This window comes from Coffea eugenioides, chromosome 2, assembly GCF_003713205.1.
Source record: "Coffea eugenioides isolate CCC68of chromosome 2, Ceug_1.0, whole genome shotgun sequence".
In the NCBI taxonomy this organism is placed as follows: domain Eukaryota; kingdom Viridiplantae; phylum Streptophyta; class Magnoliopsida; order Gentianales; family Rubiaceae; genus Coffea; species Coffea eugenioides.
In genome coordinates, this window is record NC_040036.1 from 70,605,272 (window position 1) to 70,628,775 (window position 23,504).

Consider the following 23,504-nt stretch of genomic DNA (forward strand, 5'->3'; position numbering starts at 1 on the left):
TACCCTTTCCAAATCACGTGATGAACTGACGATGGGCTTAAATTTGGCTGGATAGCGAATCAAATTTTATCAATAGCCCAATTCCGCTTTGAAGCAAAGTTTTTTTTTCCTAGGAATGTTTTATAAATTCCCTTCCGTTTGTATCCCTTACAAATTTCAATTAAAAAAAAAGTCCAATTTAAATTTAAGTAAAGAAACTCTTTTATTTCTGCGTTCAACATCTTTCCTTTGTCAAATTTTTTTTCTCGTTTATTTTCTTCATTTCACATAATTAGCTTCTTTCATTCTTAAAGACATTAATTATATTGCTCCCAATCCACTATACATTTCTTCATTATTGCTCCCAATCCACTATTGTAGGTTGATGTTTTATACCTCTATTACTTTGTTTTGGTCATTGTTATTTTCTCTTAACTTCTTTCTCATGATACATTGGGCCTCAATTGCTCTAACTTTCAATGATTGCCCCCTCACTTTTTTGTTTGAGGGAGTGCAATATAATGTTTTTGTAGTTTGAGTTTGAGGAGTGCAAACAACAAACTCATAATTGGTTTGAAACAAGACTAAAATTATTTATGGGTACCAAAGAAGTTTTCCAAACTTTGAGGGGATATTTGCCCACCTCATGGACACAGCTGATAGCTCCGCCCCTGGACTCGCATAGTAGCAATTAATGGGCCGGATTCAAGTTAAAGTGCCTCAAATCAAGTCCAGTGCATGAAACATGAATGAATACGACAGAAGCTCTGAGTTCTGCTAAAAGATTAGGTGGAAAGCATTAATTAGCCAAGATCACCCAATAATCAACAGGAATTGATCTCAAAGGGAATAACTGAAATTGTAAATGGAAAATGTCAGAAAAACACAGCGAAACTCCTATACCTGAATGTTGCAAACCTCAACAAAGATCTGCTGGAAGGTCTTTAGGATCAAGTTCAAAAGATTCCTCTGGCACACCTAGTCTCTTACTGCCGGTCATCTTACTAGATGGCACTTTATGGGAGAACCTGAAGAGCTCTTTGTCCTCTATCAAGAATGAATCTTTCTCACTCTGGCTTCTTCTCTGAAATAAACTAACAAACCCTTCCAATTTGTCCAAGTAAGCAACTCTAATGCCCTTAGATTTTCTGCCAAGAACCTCAACTATTTGATACTTCCATTGTCTGCGTTTTTCAGGGCTCGAAGACCACCTGACAATATCCCAGTCCTTATAAAGGGCCCAAATTTCTCCTATACTGGGATGTATCAAGTAAGAACTACGCTTAACTTTGCACCATACTTGATCAGAAAGCCTATCAAGAGACAATGACAAAGTCTGTTCTTTCCCACGTTGAAACACCCCACAACCAACAGGTAACCTGGCATCTATCCACTCCTTCCAACCCTGATGACAAACAGGTAAGTTTGCATGCATAAACTCCTTCCAACCCTTCTTCCAAGCTCGATAATTTGGAAGAGGCTGAAGCCATACTACGCGCAACTTTGCAAGACCAGAGTCTCTAGATTCAAATACATCTACAACTAGGAAATATGATCTTGGTAAGTCATCTATTTCCCCATAGGTAGCCCATGTTTGTCCAGCAGCCAATCTTTTTAGTTTGTCCTCATCATTGAAATCATTGATCAACCATTTTGAGTAGTCAATGGGATAGGAATTTGAAGTATAGTTTGGACCTGGACATACAATTTGTTCAACATTAGTATAAGGCCCCTTAATCGCTCCTAGTCCTGGCAAAATCTGGTTGTCTTCCTCACCAGCAAACTCTGAAGGGCCTGATTCTGAATCGAACTCCTTATGATCACTTGTTGCATCTACAACTGACTCATGATGATCATCGCATCTTGAATCAGCTAAACCTGACTGTTTTATATCTTTTGCCGCAATTTGTTCAACTTCATTGTCATCTGTGCTGTTGAAGCTCCCTCCAAAATCAACATGAGGACGACATCTCTTGGAACTCTTGCAGCTTCCATTCTTGTCTGTACCTTCCCTTTTCCTGCTTCTGTGGTCCAGTTGTTCTTCCTCTGATGGATCTGGATTTGTTAAATCACATTGCTTACTGCCTTGTTCTATCGACTTTTGAACAGAGTCAAGCTCTCTGTCTTCCAGATCAGGTTCGTTTATCAAACTCAAAATCTTTTCTCTGGCTTCTAGTTCTTTCTCTTTAGCTGAAAGTTCCTCCTCCTTTAGGACCAAAATCTTTTCCCTGGCTACAAGTTCATTCTCTTTAGCAACAAGCTCCTCTTTCTTCAAGCCCAAAACCCTTTCCTTGATTTTTATTCCCTCTTTCTCGTGATGAATCCCATTTTCTGTCCTCTCGACCAGGTTTTCAATCAACTCCAGCTCTTTCATATCATCATCTAATCTCCTTTCTTCAAACTGGATTTCCTCAAAACATTCATCAACCAATTTTTTATTGGTCTGAAATTGTTCCACCTCCAGTTCCACTTTTTTAAAAAGCCCTTCTATCAACAGCTCTTTCTCATTCAATTTCTCCAGTCTAATCATTACATTCTCTTGAATCAACCCCAGTTTCTCCCTTCTAATTTCCAATTCTTTAAGCCCTTTATTCAGCAAGAAATGAGACGTTTTCTCCTCCTGTTGCATAGATTCTCGAATCAAACTGAGCTTTTCTGAACTTTTCCTCACTATTTCTTGGACTACTTGCAGCTTCTTCTCTTTAGCCTCCAACCCTTTCAAGGATTGCAGCAAATATCTTCGAACCAAATCCAATTTTTCCTCCACCATTTCAGCTGTATTCTTGGAATTATTCATATCAGCTAAATTTAGTTGTTCTTGCAACTTCACCAATTCAGCTTAGAACTACTAGACCAATTCAAGTTTGAGCTGAAATTTGTCGCAAAATGACATTGACAAGCATCCGCTGACACGAATCCGGGAATACGAGGAACTCTAGAGTGTAGGCTGTGGCTTTTGGCGGAAAAGGACCTCAAATAATTAGGCGCTTAAAACGGTTGAACTTCTTTTTAGAAAACAAATTCGGCTCTGATTGACTGAGCGCCACATTTTCCCACATGAGGCTGTGGCCTTGATGATGATTAGTAGTAATAGTAGTAGCATGCGAAATTACATGGGGAAACTTTTTATGTGTACATTATAACTTTACAAACCTCCCCTAGATTTTCACTAATATCAGTTAATTAGTACCTCTGGAGTTTTAAAAATATCACTTATCGTGCATGTTAATGAGATGGCATCATAATCACGTACCCTTGCAACATATGAATTGATAAAATTATCGTCACTACATTAACAATTCTTTAGACATAAAAAAGGATATGGAAGAGAAAAAATGGAAATTGTCAAAATAAAATGGTTTTGTTTAACCAATTTTTTTACACTTAAACCATCCCAATTAGTTAACGCTCCTATAACATGACTTCAGTTTTATTTAGTGTTTTTACGGAAAATTTTCCCCTTTTTTAACAAACAAGCCTCGTAGCCTATTATTAGGCAAAACCTAAGTCATTTTTCATTTTCTTTTCATTATTTACTACTCAACTTTTGTCAGGCAATATTGGTTATTGCAATTGCTTGAGAGATTTTTCTCTCATTTGCCTAAAATCAATGATTTTTGTCGAAACTTGTTCATGTAACTTTTCCACCTAGATTATGCTTCGACATCAATTATTTAGGCAAAAGAACAAAAAAAAAATGGAAGAGAAAAAACCAAATTCCATAAATAATGGGTATCCTAATTATATTTTTTCACTTAAGCACTCTTTCTCTTACTTTCTGTCATTTTATGCCAACTTATATTAATTTATCCCTACTATACTAACAATAAGTTAAAATTCATAAACAATAAGTTATACTAACAAGTTTTTCAGCATTCAAACATCTATCTCCTCCACTTTCTTAGACTTCCGATACCAAAATTATATAAAATTTCCTTCATTATTCTAACAATTATGTAGGCATAACTAATCTAAAAAAAAATATGTATAAAATAAAATACTATTCTAATAATTATTGTTGCACTTAAAACCAAAACCAATTTAGTAGAAAATCCAAAATAAAATAACACAAAGCAGTAGAGTTGAAAGAGAAATAGATCTCTTTCCTTAAATGATTATTTGAACAATATTTTAATGATATTAAGGTGATATTATTACAAAAGATATGGTTGAAGGAGATTCAGTGATTATTTTTGAATCTTTAGGGATGCTAAGTGATATTAGCAAGAACCTCAGGGGAGGTTTATGGAATTATTCCTAAAAATTTTCAGTCAAAACCTTGTTAGAGGTATATAAGAACCTCCTTTGAGGCCTATGATAGTAGCACTGGCCTCCCTTGAGGTTTTAAAAATTTTAGAAACCTCCCCTAAAACAAGTTAATTTAACAAGTCAAGCCCAATTCGTAAAAACAAACAATAAAAAATTGGATTCAGGAGAGAGAAGGCAATATAATTTTAAAAATGCCCCTCATATGTTACATTAGTTAATTAATCTAGTATAAAAGCATAAATTATTATTTAGTAAAAGTAAATAATTAGGAGGTATGAGTACAAATGTTGGCAAATGCAAAGCATCAATTTCAGACTTCTGCAACTATTTGTAACGGTTTTTTGTAATAGTTACTTTCGGGAATACTTATATAACAACAGCAACGAACAATTGGAGAGTAAATTTCACAGAGTTTAGATTCAAGAATTTGGGGTGCAATCACTAAAAATATAGTAAGAAGACTAGTTTCAACCACAAATTGAAATAACAAAATATGACCTATTCAAGCCTTAGTGAAGGCTTGAACAAATATTGCATTTTTGTAGTTCTAAATTGTGATTATTTAGAAATTGATGCCTTTTCTCATGACAATTTAGAAATTTTTTTTAGTTTTAAATTGTGATTATTTGTATATATTCAATTAATTACAGATTTACTTGATTAAATCCACTTAGTTGCCAAATATCTTATAGCCTGTAAGACTACTACAGTCATTTAATCGCCTGAGATAATCATTATTTTGTGACAAGGGAGGCTCTAAAAATTGCCAAAATTATTTTGTGTCATTTCACCAGGCTTGATATAAGCATTGGGCCACAATTTTATGACAAGGGACGTTTCTAAAATTTTTAAAATTTTGAGGGAGGCCAGTGAAGTTGTCAGAAACCTCAAGGGCAGTTTTTAAACTTATCCCATTATACATTGAGCCCTTTAATGTGGGGTTACTTGCTCTGAAACTCTCAAGACAAATAATGAACACAAATAATATAGAACAAGATTGTTAAATTTTGTGGTTTAGGGTTTAACAATCTTGTAATATAGAACACAAATAATGTACAAAAATTTAAAACTCTGAACACAAATAATATAGAACAAGATTGTGGAAAATATCTTATAGTGTTTGCTTTTGTATAGTATTGTATTTTTTAACGAAATGAAGTATTTTTATCCTCATGATATATATTTTTTTCATTAGTAATATGAGTTAAAAAAATACCATAAGAACTGAAAATATATCATTGTCTGGATAGTCCTGAAGGTCTCGCCTAAGAAATTCCCCTCTTTGAGTACTGTGATTTCAAAAGTGGTGATTAGACAGACTTTGTGAGCCAAATAATTATAGCTTTTGACTTTGTGAACCTTACATTACTTTCCAGAAAAAAAAAAACGAAGAGAGTAACTATCTTTATTGTAGTAACATTTATGATTAACACTGAAATTTTCAGCTGGAAATCAGAAATTGATAATAATGGAAGGTGGAATCTCAAAACATTCATCATCCAGCACTAAAACAAAATAAATTTACAAAGGACTGTTCTGGTTGCAAAAATTATTCAAGAACATTACATCTGATTATGCTTTATGCGTCATAAAACGGCGGTTAGATTGATGGGGTTTCAAAACCTTCAAGTGCTGCAAATTATGTCTTCAATCTGAATCAATAATCCTTTTCGACTTTCAATGCATTTCTCCATTATATTCATCAGAAAACAGAGCAAAACAGAGTATTAATGAACATCATCTTGACCATCATCATATTGTTTAAAGAAAATGATCAGCTCTCAATCTAGTAAGCAAACAATCAAACAGACTAAAAGTTTCAGCTATGAATGAATGAATGTCTCATCATCTACTCCTGAACTCAAGAAAATCAAAGTCTAGAACTCATACAGAGTTTCAATCTGGCAACAAGAAAATGATCCACTGGGAAATAACAGAACCACCCAAGTATTATCGAGTCATTATGGCCTAATTGAACTGCTCAGTCAATGGAATGCGCGATGTTATGGCAATATTAGAAGCATCAAACTGGCTAATTCTAGAAATCATTTATCATCATCAATGGAAATTACGCAACCTCATGCTGCGCTCAAATTTTTGCAGATTAACGGGCTTCTGGAAAAAGGGATGCTCCAGAATCTGCTTCGCTGTAGTCAGCTTTTGTTCTTCGAGGCACAGCAACACCACTTCCAAGAAATCCCTTGAGAATTCTCTCTCATCAGCATTATTGTTCAATTTGTTCTTATTCTTGCGAAAGAACTTCATAGCCTTCTTGAATTTTTGTGCCAGCGCTGCCATAGCTTTCTTCTTCTGCTGCTGACCTTCCTGTTGCTTTATTAATTTTTTCTCCGGGCTCTCAACAGAACTAATGTTCAGCAGCTTCTCTAGTGCAGGCAATTTGATCGTTGAGTTCTTGAGTTCTTCATCAGAAACTTCCAATTTTTCCTTCCCTTTCTGCTTGGCTTTTTCTTTTAATTCTTGATCATCAGAAACTTCCAATTTTTCCTTCCCTTTCTGCTTGGCCTTTGCTTTCATTTCCTGATCATCAGCAAGTTCCACTTTTTCCTTTCCTTTCTGCATGGCCTTTTCTTTCATTTCCTGATCATCAGCAAATTCCAATTTTTCCTTTTCTTTCTGCATGGCCTTTTCTTTCATTTCCTGATCATCAAGAATCACCAACTTTCCCTCTGCTTTCTGCATTGCCTTCTCTTTCACTTCCTGATCGTCATCAATTACCAATTTTTCCTTCCCTTTATTCTCGGCCTTCTCTTCTTCTTGCTCATCAGGATAGCCCAATTTCAGCTTCAGAATCCTGATCATATTGTTGGCCAAAGAAACCAAATCCGCATTCCCAGTGCAATTTCTTGGTAAAGAACCAAAGCCCATCTCCAAAGCAGTAATCCCCAAACCCCGTATCCCGTCATTGGGATATCTACCTTCTCCCCATGCAGGTCCAGGATCCACAAAGTGCTTCACTGGATCAAAAGCAAGCTTAATGGTGCTGAGAACTTTCTTAGTATCTACACAGATGTTACTGGAATTAACGGCATTATGACCAATAAACAAGGAAACATGGAGATAAGCGAGACCAGCCAGAATGTCTCGCATAATGATGGCTATGAAATCTTCAGGCATCCCATTTGGGAACGCTGTATGGATTATGTGTCTCAGAGATTGCTCTTCAGGAATGCCTACAGTGGTAGGAAGGATGTATGGGCTTTCCTTCTCTGACGGGGGATCACTTGAAGTTGCCATTTTCCTTGAGCTCCTGATCAATGTTCTTGTTGCTTTTCTTTTCTTTCTTGGAGTTTCTTGGCTTGATTCGTTTCACTTTCTTGATAGAAAATTATGAAGAAGAAACTAAACGATCGGAAATGGTTACTGCGAATTGAAAAAATGAGGTGGGAGGGAAAGAAGTGGGACTTGAGGGTCGAATGTATATAGAGTATTGGGAGATTGGTTTGCGCTCTTGAAAACCGTTAAGACGGTTAACGGTTACAGGATAGCCCAATAAGAACAAACAACAAAGATACATAAAATACAAAACTATTATTATTCCTTTATGGCCCAATGATGAATGATGGCAGCCTCCAAATAGTGGGAATTGGAATACTGGATGGGTTTTGAATGGTGCGAAGAATTTTTGTGGTAATTAATACTGATGGAAATATTATGTAAGTTTTAATTTTGTTTTAATAAAAATTTACAATGAAAAGAATTGAGTTTTGGGCCAGGAAGAGGGATTTCACAATTTTGGATGGGTTTGGACTTATTATCGATTGGTCCCCAAGGTTTGGCAGTTCTACCATCAACCTTCTGGACCAGGCAAACGTTTAACAAACAACCTCCTAGACAAAGCATATGTCTGGCTTCCGTTACGGAATGCGTGAAATTATCTTAAAACCCTTTAATTGTATATGTGAAATCCTTCCACACAATCTAATTTCCCCAAATTCATGAAGATTTGCATATGTTAGTTATCTTGGCTCGTTTTTTTTTCGTCTTTTTACTTGTTCTTGTAGTTGATTTTAATTGTTGTTAGGTCAAGGAGGGTATAGGTAATTTTTCCAAACTTCGGGGCTTAATTGGTAGTTTCTCTAAACTTTAGGGGAGGTAGATGTAATTTGATCAATCCTTTATGAAGCCTTCAATGTATTGTGTACTATTAAAATGTATAAGGGTCAATAATGCTAATAATGGTGTGTTAATTAATTAAGGGAGTGAAAAATATGTAGGCAATTGTGGTTTTTAAACTTTTCTAAAATTCAATTTGATTCTTAATGTTTAAAAAACTTTGTTTCATCTTCAAATTTTGCAATTTGATTTTAAATTAGTACTCTCACTAAATTCAAGCAAGTTAATAAGTTAAATCATTCAAATCACATGGAATCAAAAATTTTTTTTAATCATTACTTAATTAAAACTAAAAACAAATTGTCAAATTTGAGGATTGAATTAAAACTTTTTTCATATTAATTACCAAATCAAATTCGGGACCAAGTTGACAAAATAATTGATATCATTTATTTGTGAAATAATTATTCAATGGGTAAAAATCAATCATTGGCACGCGCCTTGAAATTTAGAAAAGCATTACTTTCATCCCTTCAAAATTAATTGAATAGCACATAGACCCCTTTTCATTAGACTTTCTATTAAAAATTCATAAATGGTGTATGATAATCATGTCAATTGTTTATTTTCAATACTGTTGATTTTAAAGCAACAATATTGCACATATATGTTAAACAAAAAGCAAGGTACTTGGCATTGGCTGATCTGATGAAGATGACCTTTTTTTTTTTTTTTTTTTTTTTTGGCAGGCCGATGAGGACTTGACAATTAGCAAATCGATTTAGGTTTGTTACTAGTTATAGAATTAGGCTTACCATTAACTGACTTTCTTTAAAAGTTGCCAAAGAAATTACATATGAGAGTAGAGGCCCAAGGAAAGTACTTGCAAATCCATATTAGAGAAAGCACAAAGGAGCCTTACACTTGATGTGGATAATCCTAGCAATCTAGATGCAACAAGGGCTCAACCTTTTGAATTCAATCTAACTCTATCAAGCTTCATCGTGTATATGAATAGGGAGGAAAGAAATCCAAATCGTATAAATAAATGCATAATAATGGCATGAATAGGAAAATTTCTGACTCTAATTTCATGGGGATTGATCATGAAGATAAAAAAGATGTCAAACTTAGGGAGCATTTGATAAAACTGAAGTTTGAAATCTGAAATCCATTAAATTAGTAAAATGTTAAATACTAAATTTGATACGTTTGAGTGTATATCACATTAAGTAATAAGTGAATAACTTATTACTTATTTTTCGGAGCAATTTTTGCTTGGAAAATTCAGTGCTCCATAATGAATTCAGATGTTCTAATTTTGGTTATCAAACGCGTGTGAATATGTTAATATCTGAACCTATTAAATTTAAATGCTGAATTAAGTTATCAAACAGGGTCTTAGTCGAAAAGGAGTTTCTATAAAATTTGATTTAAATACCAGAAGAAACTACGACTTTATTGGCATCAATTGAACTGTTTTCCAGCCAAATACCTTACAATTTCATTCATATACCCTGCAATATAGTTGGAATTTGTTTACATGTTGATTTTAATAGAGAATTCAATATAGCTCAACGATTGAAGAAATTTTGCCCTTTTTCTGAGTTATGTATATCTATATTCATTTACTTTGGTCCCTATTATTTTCGAAGCTATTCAATTTGTGTTTAACAAAAGAATTTCTTTTTTGATTATGTAACTTGGAAGTGAATATCAAGTAGTGGATAAAAATCAGTTCAAATACATCGATCTAAAGATATTTGTATTGCCAGGAAAAACCACATTTGTATTTGTTTCAAATATAAAAAAATTAAAATCTCTTTAACATTCAACTTCTTATTAATAACATCAATTGAGAAAAAAATGGTAAATATAGATTTGAAATTGATATTTTTTAATATAATTTTTTGTTTATCAGATACTTTTTAGACGATCCTAAAATCACGCAGTTTCACGCATTAGAAATTGGTAGAAGAAGTCGTAATTTCAGTAGTTTATTGGGACAACGCCTTTAAACGTCACACCTCAAGATAGTTGAACTTGAGCCATTTATAGAACGATGTGAAATATGTTCCTAAAAGTTAAGTCTTCTAATAATATCAAATTTTTACGCCCCATTTTGAAATATATTCCCCAATATCAAGTATTATTTCTTTAAGAAAATCATAATATTATACCTTCATGGAGGCCAGAAAGTTTACTCCAGAAAAAGATGAATTGATGAGCAAGAATAGGGAAAACCAGAGCGATCCACCTCCCTTCCAGAATGGGGCTAAAGAGTATCAAAGTGAAAAGGTACTTGGATTGTGTAGCAGATTGAATTGAATTACTGACCAAATGTTGATGAAGATTTGGCAGGACAGCAGCCTCTGAATGTTATTTGGAGCCTAAATTTGCTAACTATAGTTTTCCTGATGGGGACCTAATGACATGGGAAAGCTTGAAATTCAATTCTGTAAGCAGTACAGAATATTGATAATGTTGGAAGGTGGAAATCATAAACATTCATCATCCAATATTAAATCAGATCATTTGCAGAGTTTTGTTTTGGTTACAGAATTTGCCTTGAGTATTCCAATTATTCATGAACATTACATTGAATTATGCTTTATGCATCATGTAAGAGAAATAATGGAACTTAGAACATGTATCATTAAAAAACTTGCAGGGAGATTTCAAATCCTTCAGATGCCACAAGTAAATGTTTATACTCTGAAACTGTCTTTTTAAACTAACTTCAGAAAACAGAGTGAACGAATTGATCAGCTTCAATCAAGCATGCATACAAACGATCAGGCTAAAAAGTTTCACCTATGAATGAATGTCTTACAAAAGAAATGAATGCCAACAACTCCTGAAAAGTTTCAATTTCCTAACAGGAAATTGATGGAATTAGACATAGCAGTGCCATCTAAGTATCATCCAAATCTTTATAGTCTAATTGAACTGCTCAGACAGTGGGATGGATGATGTATGAACAACATGAAAACATCAATCTGGGTAATTCAAGAAAACACTATCACCAAAGGATGATCTGGAATATTTGACCTTAGCCTTCAGGCTTCACCTCTTATGCTGAGTTCAAATCTTGCCCTATCACTAGGCTGCCGTAGCCGTAAAAAGGGATGCGCCAGAATCAGAAGTGCTGGAGTAGGGGTTTTTTTATCGAGCAACTCCATCACAACTTGCAAGAAATCCCCTGAGAATTCTCTCCCAATCTCATCATCATTCTTCCTGAAGATGTCCGCAACTTTCTTGTATGCTTTCTTGAGAAATGCCAGAGGATTCATCTTCCCCCGGTCTTTCTTTTCCTTTAGTAACTTTTTCACCAGGCTCTCAACATAAACATCATCCAGCAGCTTCTCCAGCTCAGGCAATTTGATCATCAATTTCTCATTTTCCTTTTCATCATCAACATCATCATCATTTTCCAATTTCAGACTCAGGATTCTGACCAGATTGTTGGCCATAGAAACCAATTGCTCTCTTCCAGTGCAGTTTCTTGGTAAAGAACCGTAAGCCAACTCCAGGGCTATAATCCCCAGACCCCATATTCCGTCAGTCTCCGACCTGCCTAATTCCCATGGATTTCCAGGCTGCACTAAGGGCCTCGTTTCAACATAAGCTAGTCCAATGGCAATGGCTTTTTGGTCAGTAGAAACATAGATATCCCTGGCATTGGTGTTTTCATATCCATATTTCAAGCTAACATGGAGATGATAGAGACCCTTCAGGATATCTCGCAGAATGATGGCTATGAAATCTTCAGCCATGCCATTGACGAATCTTGTGTGAATTGTGTGTCTCAGCGATTCCTCTTCAGGGATGTCATTTAAACAGCGACGGATGTTAGGGAGCGGGCCTTGAGGAGACAGTTCTTGAATTTCTGATGACATTTTCTTTGAGCTTCTGTTCGATTTCTCACTCTTTTGTTCTTCCTTTCCTTCTTGAAATTTCTGCACTTGATTCTTTTCACTTTCTTGATAGAAAAACTCCGAAGAAGAAGAAGAAGAAGAAGAAGGAGAAACTGCAGTGAAGTCTGAGGGAGGGAAGAAACGGATTTGATTTGTGTGGAATATATAGAGAGAGAATCAGAAGGCGGTTTGTGTTTCTTGAAACCGTTAAAAACAGTTGAGGGGTTAAAGCCGCCAAAAAGAATTGAGAGACTGTGAAATAGAACAAGTTACAAATCATGGCAGCTTCCAATTAGTCTGAATTGGACCGGGTTTTGATTTGAGGACCACAAAAGGAATTTTTTTGGTACTAATGAAAGAATTATTGTTATGTTGGTTTGATTAAAAAAAATCAAATAAAAAAGTTCCCTTTAACCCAAACCAAAATAAAAAAAAGGAAAGAAAAATTGATTTTAAAAAATACATTTGAAAAAGAGTGATTTGGCAATCAAAAGGATTGTGTTACGGTGATAGGAAGAGGGAAACTCACTATTTCAACTAATTCAATTGACATAATCTTTAAGTGTTACTAACTGACTTACCAACGACGTCGTCTCATTTTAAATCCTTTCTTGCAGCTGGACTATTCTCTTGGTTGTTACTGTTGTTTAAGTTTAGTGGAGCTCTTATTCTGCTGATAGCTTTCTAAATCTAAGAAGGAAAAATCTTAACAGTTGGTTTTTATAATTGTATCTATTATGGGCACTTGTTAAGATATATTTTTGGTATCATTTTTTGAAAATGTAAAATTAATTAGATAAAGTAAATAAATACAAGAGAGGGTAGGTAAAATTAAATAAGAAAAGTATATAAATGTATATAAATATGTGTGTGTATATATATTTATATGTGTGTGTATGTATATATGGTAAGTTAGGTGAATTTTAAATATATTAACAAGTACCCATTGAGTACCCGTTAAAAAAATATATAACTTACTGTGATTTCTTATTGGTAAATTCAGGAGGGATAGTGATCTCGATTTTTTAAAACATTTAATTTTGAAATGTTTTTTACACAAAAAAATTTGATAATTTACATCCACATTCTCTTAGATTTGTCTTAAATATTAATGGAGCCTATGATTTGTGGAAACTATTGTTACCCCCTTAACCGGACCAATTTAGAACATTTACACATTTTTTTTCCAATAACATTTGCACCCTTGTCATTAGCCAATTAATGTTGACAGTTGACGTTTAATTATATCCGGTTTAGCTTTTATTGAACCCAAATTACCTGATCAACTCGAACATCAAACTATATTTACCTCCTTAAGGTTTGCTTTAATTTTTGAATAAAAGTTAAATTTAAAAAAAATACATCCACCCTCTACCCTTTACTTTTTTTCTTCTTGTTTTGTCTTGAGACAAAAAATGAAATTACAATTATCCACAATCAACATCGAAGATCATTCTACTAACTCTTCACAATATTAAACAATTTAAAAAATTTTATCAAAATGCATCTAGAGGTTAGGTTTTACAATCTTTTCTTATCCTTATTATTTTCCTTTGTTTTTCTACCATTTTCCTATCCTTAAAAATAAAAAACATTTTCAAAACACCCAATAATCTAAGACCGAGGAGCATTTCAAAAAAAAAAATTTGGGATTTAGCAAAAAATTGATAAGATTGGAAGTGGATTGAAATGAAATGAATGTGGTGCAACAGCCTTGCTTCACAAATAGATTTACCACTTTATTGGCAGCTATGGTGGTGGTTCAAACGTGGTTGTGGCGTTGGATCTAGTATTTTTTTAAACAAAAGAAAAGTACCCCGTTTAAGCATATATTTTCGATTATATCTAACTATCTATTAAGACCCAAGAAAAAATTTTAAAAATTCATAATTTTTTATTTCAGTTAATTACAAAGTTAAATAATTAAGAAAGAGATTATTTAAAAGAAACGATACAATCATTGGAGATTAATAATAAGTAAATCTATTACTTTCCAAATTTATATTTTCACTAAACGAGCCCATGAATTTGTGTGAATGGTCAACAATGGAGACAATGATGTCCACCAAGGGATTTGGTCTCTCCAGTGAATTATCTCTCCGTTTTACATAATGCACATTGGGATACATGACATATATTTTTATTTATTAACAAGGGTTAGAATTAGATAAATTTAAAATGATCTTGTACCTTTCTAGTAAATGAAGACACATGTCATCCATCCAGATGTGTATGGTGGAAAATGGAAAGAGAACTCGTTAGAAGGAGTCAAATCCGTCCACCAAACACAAGTTCAACTCTAATTCCCTAATTGGAAAAGATTAAAACAAAAAACCATTAATGATGCTTGATCTCCTCCTTAATTTGGAGTGAATTTGTTTAGATATGTCAATTAGTCAATATAAGGTAAAGGACTCCAACTCTAAATATTCAAAAACATATTACTCTCCCTTCTCCGTTTTCAGAAAAAAGTGCATACTTACAAAAAGATTATTGTCCTAAAACATTGTCCATTTTCAAAAACTTTTTTGTTCCAGAAAATAAGAGTCCACTTTTTAATGAAATTCCTGTAGTATTATTACTAATAATGACAACGTATGGTCCAAAATTAAAAAAAAAGTAAGGATAAAAATGGAAAATGGAATACTTTGATGGTGCATTAAATGTAGTGTACATTATAATTACAAAAAAAGGTTAAACCCATGCAAGTGAACATTAGACATGAACCCGATCTAGTGCAGGAGAGATTCTAAGATGCTCTCCTTGATCATTGGACCAAAGCCCAATGCTTCCTTATTTATTCAAACCATTTATACTATTTCATCACCCCAAGTTCTCTTAAGTTCTATCATCTCTCTTCCAATAAACTTTCTTTCTCCACCTCCTCCTTCCAAAATTTTTACCCAGCTTCCTCCTATAAAAAATCTAGGGAAATTTCTTATTAGGGCAATGGAGCGTTTTATATATTAATAAAGAGGGTGCAATTTTCGTGTATTTTTTTTTTTTATGAAGAGCAGAGGATAATTTACTATAAAAGCAACAAATTAATAATTCACTTGAACAGAAATCATTAACCTTAATTAAATCTATTACCAACTGTTGTTAGATTAATTTTTGCTGCTCGTTGCTCATTGGAGGGTATTTCCTAAAAATTCTACAAGAACATGTAACGTTGAACATCATAACTCTAATTTTCATAAACATTCAAAATCTTGGTAGCAAAGTTATGTGGCATCCTTGGAAAAAAAGGGCCTTCTGGTTTTCTTCTGCCATGACCTGCTAGCCAAGAATTGCTAGCCCTAATACCAAATTTGTTATGAAGCAAAGGAGTGGTCCAATTTCAGAGACAGAATTCAGAAAAAGTTTCGAGACAGAAATTGCCCTAAAATTGTTCTATGAAAACAAATAGCTTCAAGTGGTAAGAGTCTGAATCAATAATATGACAAGAAACTGCAATACTTGTGTATTCTTTAAACTATAATTGCATCAATTGTCTCCAATGGTGCTTTGTGCAAGCAAACTTCAGCACCAACAGATTGTATCAATGTAACAGAGATCAACAATGTGGCAGAACATACAAATGTTTCATTGGAAATATTCAACAATGTAGAAAGGAATAAGCTATAAAGTTAACAGATACGGATATAAAAACAATTAGCACAATTCTCCAGTGGATAGATACACCAAGAATTGAGCATCACCTTTTACCCTCTTAGCACTGGAACTCTAGCAACAAAGGTTTCTTCCAACTCTAAGCTATGCAAATCGAAACAACTACACCTGCACCATCAACGCCCATGGTTAGTCAATCAAATGGTATTGCTGATGATGCATTTCCAATTAGAACGACAAAACTACAGTAAATCAAGCTTTATTGCTGTGCTTGAGTTAAACAGCATCTGAAAATCAATGACAAAGGGCTTGGTTTCTTGACCTAAGAATGAGGTTGATTGCTCATTGCACCTGCACCCTTTCCTCCAACAACAACCTCCCACCCCAATTCACAATTGGAATGGGCCTCTGAAGGACATTTATTCCATTCCACCAACTACTCAAGCATTTAGAAATGCTAACTAACACTATTTGCAAGAACAAAAGCTCAAATTTTCCATCAATGTCTGGCCTGGTATAAAACAACAGTTCAATACATTGCGCAGACAATTCAGCAAGTACTAAGATTCCAAATTATTAGTTTAGATGCATCCAAATTCATCTTTTACAGCTGTGTCAAAAAGTTTTCTACTGTTTCATTCCAGCATAAAATGATTAGGTGGATTTACAGGATGCATAGCACAGCACAGTTATTCCCACACCAGAGTAGTTTCGGCACCGTAACGAAGATTGAGTTAGACAACTATGCTACCAGCTTGTGATGCATAATATCTTTGCAACTCAGGTACTTGAAGAACAAAATCCTATAGCAAAAACATAAGAACCTAGATTTGTCTCATAGCCAGGAACCAATATTTAGGAAGGGCAATAATCATTTGGGTCAATAACATATCGTTTAAGTTTTAATTATTGGTTTACAAAAAGAAAAAAAATGTACCATATAGTTATATAAAACTTCTTGTGGATCCTTGTTTGTTTAAGTGGTATTTTTTCACTTTCAAATAGTAAAGTGGCAAAAGTTTTTATTTTTTTTTAGGGGGGCAATGTGAGAGCAAAAGGAAACTTTTACTCCAAAATTAGGGGTTGCAAATGTGAGACTTGGGTGGAGAAACATCTAGGAGGATTAACATCATTCTTCATCCGAGTTAATAATTTAAGATACTCGTGAATATATCATCAAATTGAAACCTGAAACCTTATGTTATGGTCCAACCAAAAACAACCTCATCTAGCACAATCATTTCCTTAATTCGTAAAAAATCTTTTTACCAACAGCAGAAGTTAAATTTTCAAAAATCAAAATTGGCTGAGAAAATTTACTAGTAGACAACTTTAACCTGCAGACTATGGGATCAGAACCATAAAAGCAGAGACTAGCTTGTATCACAAGAATCATTAGGCAAAAGGGATAATTCATATGAACAAAACAAGCGAAAGGAACTGAATCTCTAAACCATTACAAAACTGAAATATGCTGAAAGTCAATTATTGAAAATTAAACAGCCTTAACCATTTCCCAGGAAATGGAAAAAAGTTAACAGAATATTGCTACTTAGCGTGACCTTTGTCATTGCACATGGTTGTTTCATTTGTGCTCATTTCATTTTGCAAGGATGCGAAAGACCATGGACGTTCAGGCAGTCTTCATGTCATGCTATTCAGGCAAGAATATACGGGCAAAGACTTGCTAATAGAGACAACTACTTCACTAAAGTCAACAGCTAAACAAGTCCAAGCACCATAAGCACTGATACACTTTCGATTAGTTTCTAGATTCAATTAAGCCTGCAATTTGACATCTACCTTGCAGCTGAACAAATTATATTGCTTAAATACCCAAAGCAATTTATCATCTTAGTTCACAAACTCCTCAGAACCGCACATGCTTATTTACTAATATCCAATCTAAATTCTTTTCATTTGTTTTTGACAGTATAACATAACAAAAGAAACTCTTAAAAACTGCATCATGTCAATGAACTTAATACTTATGATGTACACAATTACCATGTTATAGATGATGGCATTCATTATAGTGCAGAGATCAGCTGAAAGTCACAAAAGTTGTAGCCTACAATATCTTGTCAGGTATACAAACACTCTAAGCGGGCTTCATAAAGGTATGTTTTTTATGAGGAGTGCCCAACATGTCAACAAACTTATAAGTTAATCAAGTAGGTCAAAATGAACAAGCGGAGAGCAAGCATACACAATTTGCACCTATTTACGTGGATGTAATCACCCTTGTGGAGCTAGGACGGGTTAGGAATGGGGACCTTCAGGTTCTAGCTTGGAGACTTTTCTTTACACAAAACAAAGACCATTAAAGCATTTTATCAAGTATTTATTCCAGTTACAAAGGTTAAGAACAAGTCAGATTTGGTCTAACTTTGTCTTAAAACCAGTTGAATATCAAAAGGGCAGAGTTATTTAAATTTACCAATTGTGAGAAAGTTAAGTTGACAGTACCTAGCTCGAATTTTGCATCTAGCGACTAAACAATCTACAAGAAAGTTTTGGCAACTCAGTTATTCTCAAAGCTTAGAAGGAAAAGGAACAGAAAAAGACAAGAACAGCACTGGATGCAGAAGCAGAGATAATGGATAAAAAATCCTAGGTGAAAGAGGGGTGAACTTTGGCACAACAGCAATTGGTCCATTCTGCGAGAGATGAAACGAAAATATCTTTGTTGGCTGAAATAGAGTCATACAAGCCACTATCAGATACAGCACCAGAAGGAACCTCAGGCACATAGTTTGCATAATAAAAAATGAAAAAAAAAAGGAAAAAAAGGTAAAGGAGAAAATTGTGAAAAGATACAAAGGATCAACAAAACTTAAAAGAGAAAGAAAATTAAACAATGCCTGCAATGCAAACGAGACTTTATGCATTGTACAGTTAAGCAGCAAATAACTTAAAAATCCACAAAGAAATTGGAAAGTGCAGAATGACAAAATTAGATAATCTTCAGCATGCATTTGGAAAGAACAAGGACATTATAAACTAGCAGAGAGGTAACAGCATAAACTAGTAGATTGAGGTAAAGATGTCAGAGGAAATTCTTGTTTTCATGTTATCGTGGGTTAGATAAGTTGAATTTTAAGAACTAAACCAAATGATGATGGATTAGATATCACAAGAATCAATATGACTTTAGGCCTTCTCTCTGTAAAGTGGAAAGTCTATGCTAATAAAGACCCAGAGTGCTGTCACTTTGCAAGATCTTCTCTCAGTTACCACATTACTTGGGGCTGGGAGATACTCCTGTTTACCTAAACCAAATACTATGATGCAATCCATAAAATGTTGAAGAAAGAAGAAGACTAAGAAAATTCCTGAACTTTTTTTAGGATACCCTTCAGAAACATGTTATAATAATTTGAATGGCATCCTTTAACTCCTAGGCCACACTCCAAATACATTCACTAACTGTATCTTTAATCTTACTTATCATGCTGAATAGTATGTTTTCCTCTAAAATAACACGTTGTGTTGGCCAGTTTATTAAGTGTTTAGCTGCAAGGCATACGAAAAAAATCTTTCTGCTAAAAGGTTAAGTAATAAGTTTACTAACTAACCTGTATTAGCCATAATCAAGACCTTTCAACAATGTAGCTTGAAAGGATTAACTGAAAATTGCTGAGGAGAAATATTAGACAAATACAATGAAACTGAATTTTTTTAAATTTTTATACCTGAATGTTATCAACCTCAACAAGATCTGCAGGAAGATCTTTAGGATCAAGCTCAAAAGATCCTTTTGGCACACCTTGTCTCTCAGTGCCGGTCATCCTAAAAGAGGGCACTTTGTGCGAGAACCTAAAGAGCTCCTGGTCCTCTATCAGAAATGAACTTTGGCTACTTCTCTGAAACAAACTCACAAATCCTCCCACTTTATCCAATTTAGCAACTCTAAAGCCATTAGGATTTCTGCCAAGAATCTCAACTATATCAAACTTGCAGTGTTTATGATTTTCAGGATTAGAAGTCCACCTAACAATATCCCAATTGTTGTAAATTGCCCAAGTCTCTCCTTTACCGGGATGTACCAAGTAAGGACTGTTTTTGTTTTTGCAGCACAATCGACCAGATAGACTGTCAAGAGATAATGACAAAGTCTGTTCTTTCCCACATTTAAAGACGCCAGACCCAACAGGTAAGCCTGTGTCTATCCACTCATTCCAATGTATAGGTAAATTAACGTATTTCAATTCCTTCCATACCTTCTTCCAAGCTATGTAATTTGGAAGAGGCTGGAGCCATACAATGCGCAGCCTCACAAGCCCAGAGCGCCTAGGCTTGTGAAGCACCTTTAGGACCCTGAAGTATGATCTTGGAAAGTCATCTTCAGAATAAGAAGCCCATGTTTGACCAGCAGACAAATTTTTTAATTTGTCCTTATCAAAATCAGTTATCAACAAATTAGAGTAAACAGTTGGACGTGAATCTGAAATATCTGTTGAATGTATGTATGCTTTAGCAACATCATGACCACGAATCTGTTCAGCATCATTTCCCAATTCACTAATTTCTTCTAACTTAACCTGATTCTCATATGCATATAAACTAGAAGTGTCTCCAGCAGCAGTATCAGACCCCAAACCCAAACTTAAATCAGCAGAATTTGAATCGAACTCCTTATGATCAGGTATCAATTCTGAATAAACCAAAGCAGAACCCAACCCTGGATTGGCAGAACCTGGACCATTACGATCACATCTTGAATCAGAATTCCCTGAATGAGCAGAGCCTAACTCATTAAGATCATTTGCTATAGTTTCTTCAACTAGATTGTCATCCCTACAGCAGAAGATTTCCTCAACAAGATGACATCTTTTTAAACTCCTGCAGTTTCCACTCATCTCCATACATTCCCTTTTCCTGCTTTTCTGTCCCATTTCTTTGCCTGATGGAATTGTATTTGTTGAATTAGGCTCATTAGAACATTGTTCTTTAGATCTTGGAACAGACTCAACCTCTGCACGTTTTAAATCAAGTTCCTTCCACAACTTCAAAATCTTTTCTCTGGCTTCAAGCTCATTGCCTTTAGCTACATTCTCCTCCAGCCTTAATTCCAAAATCTTTTCTCTCGTTTCAAGCACATTATCTTCATATTCAATCTGCTCCTCCTTTAAACCCAAACTCTTATCTTTCATCTCAATCTCATTGCAATTAAACGTGATCCCTTCCTTTCTTGAACCCAAAATCTTTTCTCTGACTTCGATAATTTTCTCTTTAGCTACAATCCCCTTCAGCCTTAAACTAAAAATCTTCTCTCCCAGATCAAGTTGCTTCTCTATGGCAACAAGCTCCGCTCTCTTTAGATCCAGAACTCTACCCCTCATCTCAATTTCCTTCACAATTCTCTTCAAATTTTCCCCTTTATCATCATCAAGCAGCTTTTTACTACTCTCAACCTCCTGACCCTCAATCAACTTGAGCTTTCTCACACAATCCTCAGCTTGGCTTTCTTGCAAGCACAATGCCCTAAAGCCATGATAACCCAATTTTTTAATGGCCTCCAGTTGTCTCCCCATACATTCCACTTTTCCTAAAAGCACTTTCATAAACTTCTCTTCCTCATTCAATTTTTCTAGCCTAATCATCACATCCATTTGAATCGAGTCCAGTTTGGTCCCTTTCATTTCCAACTCTTCAAACCCCTTTTCCACCATTAGAAAATGAGACAAATTTTCCTCCTCCGCAGCTTTTTCTAGCAGCTCCTGCGTATATTCTTGGAAAAGATTGAATTTTTCTGAACTTCTTACCACTGATTCTTGAGCTTCTTGTAGTTTCTTCTCTTTTGCCACCAAGCCATTGAACGTCTGCTGCAAATATCTTCGGACTAGGTCCAATTTTTCTTCCACAAATTCAAATGTGTTCTCTGAATCAGCCATTACTTTGTAGTAGTATCTTTTAGGTTTGTAGGAGCAAAGCCAGAACCATCAGGACGAGCAAAAGGTTTTTTTTCATCGTTTTTTCATGTTTTTTTTTTTTTTCAGTTCTTTTCTACTGTCTTCTTTCACTGGGAAACGGGATCGACAGGGAAACGGGGCTGCGTTTCTGCTACCCTTTTTTCTTTTCGGAGAATTTAAGGTTAATTACAATTCACGACTAGTAATTGTCGCGTTGTCAAAACCTGTGCAGAAGTAATATAAAAATATGCATTTTAAAAACTGAATATGGTAGTTAATGCTGCTGAAAATTTATTATTAATAATAATCATGTATTCTTTTTCAAATAATAATTGTTATTAGTTGCTCTGTATAATTTGGCCCTGACACGAGGTACTGATTGTTTTTAAATGAATATTTTTCATCCTGCAATGCGGATGGTGCATGGTATTAGGTACGCCTGCATTGTATTTAACTATTATCACTAACAATCGTCCAGAAAATATAATACATTTTAAACATGTTATAACTATTTATACACGTTTATAATTCTTAATTATTTATACACGTTTATGATAAAAATGTAATATTTTGTTATTATTACTATTTATATGAATTTCATGCATAATAATTATGTATTTATTATAAAATATTATTTTTTATGAGTAATTCACGTAAAATTACAAGATATTTAAAATATGTTACAGCATTGTTTCGAGCGAATTGTTACTGATAAACCTCGATACATTGGGTGTGTATTCAATTTCAAGGTATGATTATTATTATTATTTTTGGCTAGTTCCTAGCTATTATTTAATACTTTCCAAAGCAATTCTTCTCTTAATACATTCGCACGAATATGTAGCAAATTCACGCAAAAAACCTGGAAGAACTTTTTGTCAGTTGGGGTATAGATCTCTTGCAAGGACCTCAGGACAAGCCAGTGGCTGGGCTAAAACTTTTTGTCAGTGGGGGTACAGACTGGTAATAACAAAACATTTATTTAACACATCTAAATAACACGCGATTAATCCTATTAAATTCACTCATGAACTTTTTTTTTTAAAAAAAAAATAATTGCTTACTACAGATCTATGTTTCATAGCCTACATTTACTTTTAAAATATTTTCTTCTCAACTTTTTAAAAGCACTACAACTTTTTAGATACAACAGTGTAATTGTGTGCCAAATGAAAATTTGTCTGCATTTAGGAATATGATACCTTTGTTTGGTTATTTTATTATTTAGTTATTCCAAGGTATAATAAATAGACATAACTTATGATTAGACATGAACACGACACAAAAATAGAATAAATTGTAATAGGTCAATTCGTGAGTTGATACGATTAAATTGTTATTGACACGTTCTTTTTTTTTTTTTTTGAAAAAAATACTACTAGATTCTCTCCTAAAATTTCAAAGATGGTTTCCTTTCTAAATTTGATATTTAAGAACTACTAAAATAATATAATTAACCTCCTAGAGGTTTATATGCATATTACATATTGAAATCCAGACTTCATAAATCTACATATATAACTTTTGTGATTTTTGATTTTTCACTTCTCACCTTCATTCTTCCTTTGTCAAATTGACAAACATATACAACTTTTATGATGATTCACGCCTTAAATTTTTTTTTTTTTACCCTCATTTAGATCAAGCTACAAAAAAAAAAAAAAGAGAAACAATTACATTGAAAAGAGACTTTTTCCTTACCAAGACAGCAATTGAGTTTCTTTTCTTTATCGAGGAC

At 34.1% G+C, this 23,504-nt stretch overlaps 2 protein-coding genes across 2 annotated transcripts; both read right to left on the reverse strand.

Moving 5' to 3' along the window:
• Nucleotides 1-898: 898 nt before the first annotated feature.
• Nucleotides 899-2,776, reverse strand: LOC113760155. The gene has a single exon (XM_027302725.1). It carries the CDS (start codon nt 2,774-2,776, stop codon nt 899-901), a length of 1,878 nt encoding a protein of 625 aa, XP_027158526.1.
• A 12,925-nt stretch (nt 2,777-15,701) lies between these two features.
• Nucleotides 15,702-21,826, reverse strand: LOC113759847. Its single transcript, XM_027302426.1, has 2 exons — nt 19,547-21,826; nt 15,702-16,019 (listed from the first exon to the last, which is right to left on the reverse strand). Exons 1-2 carry the CDS (start codon nt 21,746-21,748, stop codon nt 16,014-16,016), a joined length of 2,208 nt encoding a protein of 735 aa, XP_027158227.1. The 5' UTR covers nt 21,749-21,826; the 3' UTR covers nt 15,702-16,013.
• Between the last annotated feature and the right edge of the window lie 1,678 nt (nt 21,827-23,504).

Bases quoted from the DNA above. Each gene is read 5' to 3' on its own strand.
- LOC113760155 (XM_027302725.1), bottom strand. From the start codon at position 2,776: ATGAATAATTCCAAGAATACAGCTGAAATGGTGGAGGAAAAATTGGAT.
- LOC113759847 (XM_027302426.1), bottom strand. From the start codon at position 21,748: ATGGCTGATTCAGAGAACACATTTGAATTTGTGGAAGAAAAATTGGAC.